The 12,142-nt window shown below is 36.2% G+C and overlaps 1 protein-coding gene across 3 annotated transcripts; it reads right to left on the bottom strand.

Moving 5' to 3' along the window:
- Nucleotides 1–3,027: 3,027 nt before the first annotated feature.
- LOC113751384 (eukaryotic peptide chain release factor subunit 1-2) lies at nt 3,028–6,218 on the bottom strand. 3 transcript variants are annotated; one of them, XM_027295379.1, is made up of 3 exons: nt 6,139–6,218; nt 3,731–5,191; nt 3,028–3,586 (listed from the first exon to the last, which is right to left on the bottom strand). In XM_027295379.1, exon 2 carries the CDS (start codon nt 5,170–5,172, stop codon nt 3,859–3,861), a length of 1,314 nt encoding a protein of 437 aa, XP_027151180.1. In that variant the 5' UTR covers nt 5,173–5,191; nt 6,139–6,218; the 3' UTR covers nt 3,028–3,586; nt 3,731–3,858. The 3 variants fall into 3 exon arrangements, with proteins under 3 accessions (XP_027151180.1, XP_027151181.1, XP_027151179.1); XM_027295380.1 differs by having other exon boundaries at nt 6,142–6,161; XM_027295378.1 differs by lacking the exon at nt 6,139–6,218 and adding an exon at nt 5,817–5,857.
- Nucleotides 6,219–12,142: the final 5,924 nt, after the last annotated feature.

Raw genomic sequence — 12,142 nt, 5'->3', positions numbered from 1 at the left:
CTACTCAAATTTGATGCTCCACTAAAACCAAAAAAATAAAAAATAAACTATACTACACAATGCAGAATGTTTTTACTATGATGACAATTTTGAGGTGAAGGGAATGCTATTGATTAATGAATAAGCCTACTAAATTTTTTTGGAGTCACAAAACCGGTACGTGTCCTTCTTTCCAAAAAAAAAAAAAAAAAAAAAAGCAGCAGCAGCTATATACTCTAGGACTGATAAACATGAATAGGAGAAAGCTCGTGAGAAGTAAAATTCGCAACGAACGAGAATGGGTAAGAAATTACATGCAACCAGATGGTTTATAATGAAGTTCTTGGAACTTTAGTATAGGAGTCAAATCCAAATGAAACACAGGTCTAATTTAATAAAATATAAGACAAATCCCCTTAAGATTACTAGCATTAATCATTTTCCCAGTGTTTTTTTCACTCCTTTTTTATTAGCTTTTTTGCGTAAGTTATAAAAATGAAAAAGTTTTTGACAAGTTTTTAAGAAGGTTATAGCATAATACCCTCTTTCTTTCTAGTGCAAGTAGTAGATGTGTTTGAATCCGAAACTTCTCGCTACACCCCCTCTTCTAAATCACCTAAGTAATAGATGTGTTTGAATCCGAAACTTCTCGCTTACACGTCCTCTTCTAAATCACCTAATCCCGTCCCTTCCTTTTTTTGAACAATATAGCACCCCTTTGAGAAGCAGTATCATGATTCTTTTCTTTTGATCTATTAAACATTTAGGGGGCGTTTGGTTCGCAGCTTGGAATCGGATTCGGATTTGGAATCGGATATCCTGGGTTTGGAATGAGACCTTTCATTCCAATACATCTGTTTGGTTCAAGTATCTGAAATGGGTATCATTACTATACTTGATGTTTGGTTCGTTGGTTCTTTCGGAATGGAATCTAATAAATTTCCAATTTTAACCTTACCTGTAAAATTGACAATAAACCTTGTCTTAGAGTTTCAAAAGAAAAATTACATAAATCTTATTAATAATCTTGTCATATGTTGGGGAGAGTTATGCAGGTTTTTGTATTTTTAAGGGTAAACAACAAAAAATCCCCCTGTGGTTAAGCAATCATACATAAAAACCCCCTGTGGTTTCATATCATACCAGTCGATACCCCGTGGTTTGAATTAACCTGAAAAGTGGACGAAAATCGTCAAAACAGACGGAGCTGAGTGAATAGACGAAAATAAGGGGGAAACCCGCAAGCGGGTTTCAGGCAGGCTATTTAACAAATTACTTAAAAAAAAAAAAAAATTTTACATGCAAGCTGCGTTGAGTTGCACATGCCCATCGGAGGGCCCTAGGATGCCCAGCAAACCTCCCCTCTCATCCTCACCCTTCAGGTGAGGGTTTGAGAGTATGTGTTTGATATAAATAGAACAGAAACGCAGCTTTTAGTCATTTTACATAAGGGGGAAACCCGCAAGCGGATTTCAGGCTATTTAACAAATTTATAATATTCCACGGTCTGCACTTCTAATCTTGCACCAATATGAAGTAGGTGGGTTTCAAGTGATAACTCAACTCACAAAATCAATGGTTTGAGTAACGCCTAAATTCCAATTCGATTTGCGAGTGGGGAACCTTTGGTGATATGATGCAGATCCGTACTTCATCCTATTGATACAAATCTGATGCTTATTGGTTTTGGATTCTTTTGCATTTTTTGGGTTGCATTTGAGATCAGCATTCAAGAAGATGATGGAATAAACTATGATTTTCATTTTGACCCCACAAAGTCAATAGCGGAAGACAAAACAAAAAAGAGCCAGAACCCACAAAAAAGAAGCACTAAAGCTCAAGAATCATGAAGATCTGCTAACTGCTAATATCAGAAGAGAAAACAAAATAAGAAAAGTGTGCAGATTTGCCGGACCGTACAGAAAGCATAGTACGTACTGCTCCCAAGAGCAAAAAATCTAAAGAAACTAGAGATACAAACCTTTTAAGGAGCAATCTACAAGGGAAATGGAAGATTGAGAATCAGCAGAAGAAGATCCACTATTGCACAAATTATTCTTGTTTATGGACTTGGAGAATAGAGAACTTGGAACAAGAAAACAAACAGAAGAAAACTTGCGTACCTCTCTAGTAGCACAGATGTGGTTTTCATTCGTTTTTTTTTTCTTCCCACGGCAAAAGCTCCAGCTTGTCGTGTTTTTAAGGGGTAATTAGGGCAGAGAATTGGGGGGAGAAAGGCGACGGAAATAATGAAAAAGAGAGGAAGAAGAGGGACCGGGAATAAGATTTGGGTTTTGGACAAAACCCACGAACTTAGTCAGGAATGGAGAAATGACATATTTTTAGATATCATTCCAATATTTCAATTCCAATACCAGTAAACCAAACATGAGTTATGGGGTTTATTCCATAACCCCATTCCGATACCCTCTTACCAAACGCCCCCTTACTAAGCTGGTTGTTTTTCATGTAAGCCACAAGGCATTCTTCATTGCACTTCTTTCTGGAGAACGAACAAACTCACTCACTCACAAAGACAGACCACACACATTCTTGAAGGAGAAAAGAGGAGCAGATACTTGGAAGTGGTTCGAACTTATGAGGCCATTGTGTCCTTGATTTTGTTTGCTTATCCGCTCAGAAATTTCTTGTTCTACAACCTCACAATTTTCACATTCAAAGTTTTCTTTGTTCCTTCTCGAACAAAAAGAACCTATGCTAGAGAATTGGGAATTCGGTAACTTGCTCAAATATACCCCGCGAAAATACTGGCTTGAAAACTAAACAAGGGAAGAAAAAGCAACTAGTAATAATCCTCAAACAGCCTGTAGAACCAGCTGGATCAACAACAGTCTAGCACAAACAGACGCATGCACTGAAACCTAACCGACCAGTTTTAGTGAGATACCCACCTCAAGAATTGTAAATACCTGTTTCACAATTCAACAAGGACAGGCTAACGCTCCACAATATTATCATTCTCGGTTAAAGTAAAGAGCACTTTATCTAATGCAAGCTCAAAAATGAAAACAACGTAGAAACAGGATGCCAAAATCGAAAGACTCCCACAAACACGTCTCTTTTGCAAACCAACATTCAAAGCAACTCAACCAACGTAACAGGGCTTTAGGCAACAGGTTACAGGATCACTGATCCAAAAATACCATTTTCTACTATTACCACAAACACTAGACATGCCAAAGTCAATGTCAACAGGTCCACAATTGTTGACATTTACCACAATGCAACATCATCATCATCATAGACAATATAATAGCTGTCCATTATTCACCGCAAACACTTTAATAGTAGCCATAGAACTAATAGTAGCCATGTTCTATGGAAAATACTGCAGACTTGACGCAATCCCACACCATAGATCCTACATAGAACTACTAAATGTAAGTTTCTCTCTCAAGAAAGTACATGGAATATGTTTCCAAAAACAACTGCCCAAGGAGCAAGCTCCTCCAATGCCTTCTTGAGTATCTTTAGTACTTAATTCTTCCAGCAAGCAAGTTGATTATCAAGCAGTGCAACCTTCGTATCACCTCCCAGTAGAAACGTGGGAGGGACTGGTAAATTCTTTTCACCTGATACTTCATATCTGTCCATTAATCAAAACATGCAAAACACATAAAGCTAACTAATGTTCAAAACAGCAAAGATTAGCATCAACAACAATTAGTAATGTTAATAGTATCTGCAAAAGATGGAACATGAGCGGTAGGAAAAAGAAATGCCAATTGACCTTTATATAACTCCTTGAAATCTTTCAGGCACTAGCACCATATCCGAATGAACCTGCGCGAGCCCTCGCGCACTGGTGCAGGCTTGGTGCTGCCTCCCTGCACCAGCATTTAAGAACTTAATTGATTGCTATTCAGAATCATCGTAAACTTCTCCTTCATCAGACAGGTCATCAAAAGCTCGAACATCAAGCTGGTATCGCAAGATCCCTCCAATTCCTCCAAAACCTCTACAAAACTGAGATCCCTCTTGTGACTTGTTGGTGACGAACTCCAGACTGCAGCCAAACCGTTTATACTCATTAGCAAACCACTCAAGCAAGGAGATCTTATCCTCAACCTCCAGGTCAGAATTACTAGCTGGGTCCCTAAAGTTGTTCTGATCAGCCTCTTGCTCCTTATTAAAGTGCTTAACAAGAACTTCACCTGTGGAACTATTCTTTAGAGTATATCTAGTCACATCCAGGTTTTCCCACACAATGAGAGTCTCAACAGCACCCATCTCAAGAACTTTTAATGTGTCATCCACACCAAAAACGTACTTCCCAGTATCCTGACTTATCTCCTCGAAATATTTGCCTATCAAACGCTTCTCCTGGATAAACTTGACATTGGACAAGATTTCAGATGACAACTCAATTGCCTGATTAAAACCATTTTCACCACCATAAGAGACGTCCACCACATTCAAAATTTTTGCCTGAAGACGGGGATCAAACATGTCAGACTGACTAAGTTCGGTCTTAAAGTCAGCTGATCCAGCAAGAATTAGTCCCGAGACATTGGGCTGACTTGTTGACGGATTTATATAGAACTGGGTAGCCAGTTCTGCAGTCTTCCTGACATAGTTATGGCGCTTCTCCATTCGAAGACGAGCAAAACGGAGAGCTGACTGCCCTCCTCTTCCATGCTTCTTGGGGAGGTCAACGCTAAACTTGTGAAGGACCTCCCTTGTATTGCCACTCAAAGTTCCAAAGAGTGTCCCATTACCATCCATAACAATGAAGCCAAACTTGTCATCAGATTCTAGAAGTTCATTCAGCGCTTCTGTATGGAACTTGTTGTCACAGAGATACAAAGAGGCATTGATAGGTCTAAAAGGCTCAAAATCAATGGTGACCTTCTTCTCCTTCCCATCGTCAGTCACGATAGTTCCAGTGTAAAGCACAAGCCCATTGGGTGGTACTTTATTGTAAAGTTTTAGTCTTTGCTGAGCAGATGTAATCGCAGCCAGAACAGATTGTCGGTTCACCCTACTTTTAATGTTAGATGCAGTTCCGAATTCATCTCCAAGCATCTTAGTGACTCGGGATATTTGATCACGTGGAGGCATAATAAGAGAAATCATGCTCGTTCCATTACCTCGAGCTGCCTCAAGTGCTTTTATGAGTTTCTTAATCTTCCATATCTCAATATTCTTATCAGTTTCATGAGCATCAGCCATCGCAGATTGACTCAGTACGCTGCAAATACAACAAAAAAACATACATCAGAACAGGATATTTCTCACTTGATTAAGTACCAAAACAAAACAAAAATCAGCTATATGAAAATGGTATTTGAAGAATTTCTTTATGATATGAAAAGAAGCCATCCCATAGGTCACATCTGAAGTCTGAAATGCAATCATGTTCTAAACACCATAGAATCTCATGTCTCAAACAGTGAAAAGGATAAGCAGCAAGAGGTTCACTTTTATATTTTTTGTCTGCCGTAATTGGCAAGAAAAGCTACGAGGAATTTGTGAAAAAAATGAAGAGATTGAACAATTTAACTACTTCCCCCTCAGAGATTCTGGAGGGTCCAAAACTTCCTCACAGATGTTGAGGAGCAAAATCAAAAGACATAAATCCAAAACCTTTTTATTTTTTTCTTGAACGCACGACGGGGAAAGAACTCAATAAAGCATCTCCTCATTTCCTTCTCCCGCAAAACTTCAAAATGTTCACTTTTTATTTCTTCCCCAATATCCTAAACTAAGCTAGGCCAATTAACCTATATAAACATGATTGCCCACAAACATGTACAAAATCTTACTTAAACAAAAAGGAAACAGAAACAGAACAAGACATATAACTCCAAATTTACCTGGCAAACATTTAAACGCCTGATTTACGAAGATAGAGAACCTATCCAAACAAATTCACATACAAAAACATACACAAATCAATAAATAAGCAACAATCAAGCTCTAAAATCGTCGACAAAATGCCCAATAAAATTATCTGCAGAGAACCGACAAATCATCAGCGTGTCATGATAAAATTTGTAGATCTAGAACTACACCAGTCAAACGATTATCAACAGGACAAAAGACGGAAAAAATTGAACAAATCAAACAAAAAAATCGCATAATTCAGGTAGGAAAACACAGAGACAACTGGGGCAAAAATTAGGGCTTGAGAGATACCACCGTAGAGAGAATGGAAAGCTTGAGATGTACGCGGCAGCAGAAGGCTTGTTTGTGGAAATGTACCCAAAATGCGGAGCTCTATATATATACAAAGACAAAGAAAGGTCGGTTTGAAAATAGTTATGGGCTGGGGAAAATAATTAGTATTGAGATTATAATGAAATAATGCGAAATAATTTTGAGAATAAAAAGTGTGAACCACAAAAAAAAAAAAAAAAAAAAAATGGAAAGCCAAATCAAATAGAACTTCCTAGCCTAGCCCACTGGTCATTGGGGTTTTTGTTGGGTAATTGAATTTTCTAAGCCCACACATCATAGATATACCTTGTTGAAATGGGACTGGCCAAGAAAGATAAATTTTGGAATGAAGGAAGAAAAACTTTCCATTTTATCCAAGAGAAAAATTACTGGCTTTTTACTTTGTGAAAAGTTTTTAAGTGTGGGATCGATGTAGTAGAGTAAAGAACGTGCAGGTAGAAAGTTGGATTGATACCGTAAGAACAAAATATTTGTGTATATGCCAAATTCAATGCTTAAGATATTTCAACACTTGACTTGATAAGCGTTCTATGTAAGGGTAAGCGTTCTATATAGGGTATAAACGAAACGAGTTGATCTTAAATAGTGTCATGTTTGAGCTGGACTTAATATAGTACTATTCGAAATCAAGTTCGACTTGATCGAATTTGAAATTCTATAGATCGAGTTCGACTGGTTAAAGTTTTCAATATGCTCAAGTTCGACATGTTTGGACAAACTTGAGGTTAATTGAGCAAACTTGAGCCTAATTGAACTCAAACTTGAACTTAATGTATTGAACTCGATTAGAATTTTCTAGCAAACATTTTTTTTCCTATTTACCTGCCAAAAATGAAAATTTCCAACAACGGGGTGACTAACTACAAGCAATCCAAGTAGATCTTTCTTGTAACACTAGTAAATAACTCACCACGCTTGCAAAAACTTAAATAGAATATTGCGAAAGAAAAAAAAAAACAAAGAAAACATGATTGCTACTAGGGCACCCAGCAAACCAATACCAAAAGCTACTCAGTCATCAACATATTCAATATTTCAATTTGACAAGTAAAACATCTTTTAACTGGGCTGTCAGCCCATCTACATTCTAGTACCAATACCCATCGTACACGAAAAGCAACCAATTACAAAAGAGTTGTCCTAGAAGTTATTAATCTTTTTGTCCCAGCTGGAGTCACAATTCATAACCAAATCAGAGCACAAAAAGCAGACTTCTTCCTAACAGTTCTAAAGTTAAATATCTGAGGACTGTATTAGCCATTCTTTTAGACCTTTCCTTCCTTAAGACAACTTCAAAAGTTGTGAATGAGTAAATAAATGCAAGAAAATAGGAATGAGCACAAGCGCATCACAAATCAAATGGTATTAAAATATCCACCAGAAATAAAAACTAGACCTAGAGCACATGAAGGTTGCATCAATAGGGAAAATCACAATTTCTTTGGGAGTTTTCATATTCTGCCAAAAAAAAGAAAAAAGAAAAAAGAAAAAAGAACATGTAAATACATCATTAATGAACAACATATAGTTCAACATTGAATAACTTGTTTAAATAAAAGGTGAAACTTGCTTTTGCTTTCTTTTTTATTCCACACATATTTCTACATCAATCTACCCCGCATATCAAGGCTTGAATAGTTTTTGGAGATAGCGAAGCCGTGATAAGCATCTATGACTCTTGTCCCGGGACTAAATGTGGCCTCTAAAGAAGCTACTGTACTTACAGGAATCGCCAAAATGTCAGCAGCCATTTAGGACAAAATAGGAGCCCGCGCTGGATTGGTCTGCTGGTGGAAGTAGCCTCCTTAGGTGAGTTCCACCTGGATTCGATCCCGGGCAGTAACCCAGTTGTTATCTTCTTCAGCATCGGTCGAACCCGCTCTGCTGGAGCGCTGTGGGATTAGTCGGGTGTAGACCCGGATACCCACAGTGATGACAAAAAAAAAAAAAAATTTAGGACAAAATAGGATATGTCATCCTATTTCGTTTTCACTAGGTCAGGCAATCAAATTCTTTTGGTTTTGGTCCAGCCTTGTGGTGAGACTTGTCCAAGTAGTCCACTGATTCTAACTTTTGAGGCTCAATTGTTTCAACTTCCTTGGAATAATCATTGAAGTCAGCCCATCTAGATGAGGACGCCTCTAGTCCATCTTGGTTACCAAAACTACCAGCTTGTGCTTCATGTACTTTCCGTCTTTATTGGCAGCCACATATTCTTTATGTAGATCAAACACCGTCCTTTCAACACTTGCAATATTCCTTTGGGCTTCATGAGCAGGAAATGTCCTAGGAAAGCTGAACTCTATAGCTGCCATTTTTTTGCCTCAGGTCAAGATTAGCCATGATTGATAGCAGCATGTTGCATTCTCCTCGATATTTATCAAACTTCAATTTCATTTTTCAAACCATAGCCTGTAGAAATCATTTTCAGAATTTTTCTTTAGTGTCCAAAACTATCTTTATCTTTGGGACCTCTTGAAGGAATAAATTAGAAGTAGGATAGTCACTCCCTGATATGATTTGTCTGGCTGCCCAAAAGCTCTCCAAAACAAAACACATTTTCTCTACCTTCTTCCAATCTTCCATAGAGGGACAACTTTCATAATGTGATTCTCTGTCACAAAATCTCGAAAAAACATCTCTGAATCTCAAAGAGCAACTAAGCGTCTCAAATGTGGAGTTCCATCTTGTTCTACAGTCGTCCTCCCTAGTAGCTGTAATTGTTGTACAATCTCTGCAAATAGTAATGCTCTCCCGTCCGACTTGTCCACAAAATCCATCCTTGCGCCTAGTGCAGAACAATTAGTTGAGGAAGCTATGTTGGTTATGATTTTCTTGTGAACTCTTCCTTCCTTCGTTGATCTTAGCTCTTACGCAGGCAATTCCAATGAATTTCCACAGAAAATCCCAAATCAAGAAAAAAAAAATTAGGATTTTTTTGCTAAAATTTCAGATGTCAATTAAAAGTTCATACAACTAGAAAATTTCTCTTCAAAAGTTCGAAAAGAAATTTATTAATGTTTCTCTATCTAATATCAACTATAATATCAAAGAATCATTAAAAAAATTAAAGCAAAATGTTACCTATATCTAAACTCAAGCTCAATTTGACAACCACAAAGCCTGAATGACAATTGCTACTATTTCTTGCTTGTATCATGATTCTAAGTCATCTTTTTTTTTTTTTTGTTAGATGTGTGCTTTTTCTTCGTTTTGGTTAAACGACAAATCATTTGCAGTTTGAAACATTGAGATGGTCGCCTGTACATAGAATTTTCTTTTGAAAAACTTTTAAGGAATAACTCTAGAGCCTTGAGCCTTGAGATGTCTCATATGTTCTTACTGATCCGTGTGAATAATAAGTACTTCTCGGCATGCTGAAGAAGTAGAAGAAAGAAATGGAAAAAAAAAATGGAAAAGTGTATGTGTGTACAAATGAGGTTATGTTTTCTATTTCATGCACACGAGACTGGGCAAATTATCTAAGGACTTTTTAAGCTAAATTGTCTTATATTGGTCCCTTATTTATTTTAAGTCTTAAATTAGCTCTTCAATAATAAAAAAGTGTCAAATTTCGATCCTTCAGTCCATCTCCGCCGATAAAATGGATGGGTATGAGGGCAAATTGGACTAATCTAACAGTGAAAATAGATTGAAGCATTAATTAAAATTTGACTATTTTTATTATTGACGGGCTACTTTATAATTTAAAATAAATGAGAGTCCAATTTAAGATAATTACGATAGTTTAAAGGCTCCGTAGATAGTTTACTAAAGTTTAGAAAGTATATATATTTGGACGTACACCTATCAATCTAAGTAATCTAACGTTATGCAATCTAACGTTAAAATAAATTGGACGTACACCTACGGGCTGTTATTCTCTTTCACAGAGTTGAACGAATGGGTACCGGTAATAAAAAGTAAAATTTGTGCTTTCCTTTGTTGTTGAATGCTCGTGTTGTTCGTAAGTCTAGTGTAACGAGACAAAGTTTTAGATTAAAACAAATGGGTGACATTAAATCCTCAACTCTGCCACCTAAATCCATACTCAATATAATTTTTAATACTAATAATACAAATTATCAATACTCGTGATACGAATCATTAATGTATTAGGGGTGTGAATTTGGGCCGTAGAAATGTGGATTTAGTCCATCCCTTTATTTACGGATAGACTAAATCCACATCTCTATAATAACGAATAATCGTGTTTTTGGTAAACTTAAATCCACTTTTTCAATTCTTTATGTTTGTAAACTCAGCTGTTTACATACACTTATTTTATTTTATTATTTCTTTTGGAGCTCAAATGGAGTCATCATTCATCATACAAATGTTGTCGGACCAAAGATCTTATGGTCTTGTAATTAATATCCCTATTAACGTTCCATTTTGGGTGTGGGACACTTACTAAAAAAGTGATTTTGCAAGAGAAAAGCACTTTTAGCATGTTTGATTGGCAAAGTTGTTTGAATTTAGGAATACAACTTTTGTTCAAAATTGGTGCTTTTAGATGTAATTTTTATATTAAAAAAATTAAAAAATTAATTTTTAATAATGTTATTATAAATTTTGAACTAAATTGAGAGGTAAATATATTTTAAGAATCCAGGATTTGTACTTTATCACATAGGAAAAATAGTTATGCAAGTATGCACTCAAACAATATATGATTAAGGATTTGAGTACTTTGTTTCAAAGCTCTATCTATCGATTAAGTAATTTTTTATAAGCCACCTCAATCCCAAACGACCCATCTAAACTGTAATTTTTTTTCATTGTGAGATTTCTCTACCAACATCAATTTGCCTTTGAATTACTTCTCCAACCAGAATTTTCGACAATTTTGTGCAAGAACTCGAACACCTTATCAATGACCTTATGCAAGTGTCAGGAAAGGTATTTAAACTCGCAAACTTCAAAAAATGTTTTGTTTTCTTTCTAACTTTTCATTTTTCCTTTTTCTTTTTTTGTTACGTATTTTACATCTACTTTGTGTTTTTCGGAAGGCTGCAAAGTCTTTTAAGTTTCTGAAGATAAAGTAAGTCCTTTTTAATTCAGTTTTGTCATTGTTAGAATAGATAATCTGCTGAAAGAACTAAGTTTGATTGCAAAGGGTCTTTCATGTATTTGATGAAATGCTTTACCCATCCTTAATTTATGCTTCATCACATGCAACATCCACAAGTCAGTTGTTTTTGCTAAGCAATTCTTGTGTATAGTCGTAACGAGTCCTACCACAAATCACACTGGTTTGGATAACTTTCGAGATCAGAATGGTAGTTGAAATTTCCTATCTGAATGAAACATAGTTACAACACTCGATAAAGGTATTATGTAACTAGGTTAAGTTGCTCTAAGAGTCCATTTGTTTTGGAAGCAGGCCTTAAAATTGCTCAACTCCATTTGCTTGGGTGTTTCCAACAAAATTTTATGTTGCCTTCCACATTCTGCTTTTTCGTATAAATAGGTTAAATTGCGGACAAATAGTTAATTAGTTATAGGGGAGTTTTACAGTACCTTTTAGGTACCGTACCTATGAGTATCAATTCACCGTTCGATACGTGAAACGAGATATCAACTCTCAGATGATTTTAGGACTTCAAATTTTTGAATGATGTGGAAAAAGTTTATTGGATTACAATTATAAATATGGTATCCAAAAGAGATAATAAAATTTTCTTGAATTATAATTCTTGACGAGTTGCACATACATCAGATGTGCCTCAATAGCTAGTCATATATAATATCCGAAGAATTTATAGATGGGCCATTCTAACGGTGGTTGTTTGCTGTTCTTAGGCTCTTTCCTGGATGTAATTCTAACAAGGTCTCATATTTTTTTTGCTGGATGTATATTTATTTTGTTTGAGTGTTTTGTTCCGAACTCTATGATCATGCAATTCTTGGGAAACTAGGATTCTGCCAAATCATGGGCATTGTTTTGATGCTGTATTCA

The sequence above is a fragment of the Coffea eugenioides genome, chromosome 11, assembly GCF_003713205.1.
Source record: "Coffea eugenioides isolate CCC68of chromosome 11, Ceug_1.0, whole genome shotgun sequence".
NCBI lineage: Eukaryota > Viridiplantae > Streptophyta > Magnoliopsida > Gentianales > Rubiaceae > Coffea > Coffea eugenioides.
This window is presented reverse-complemented; position numbering and strand designations above follow the sequence as displayed.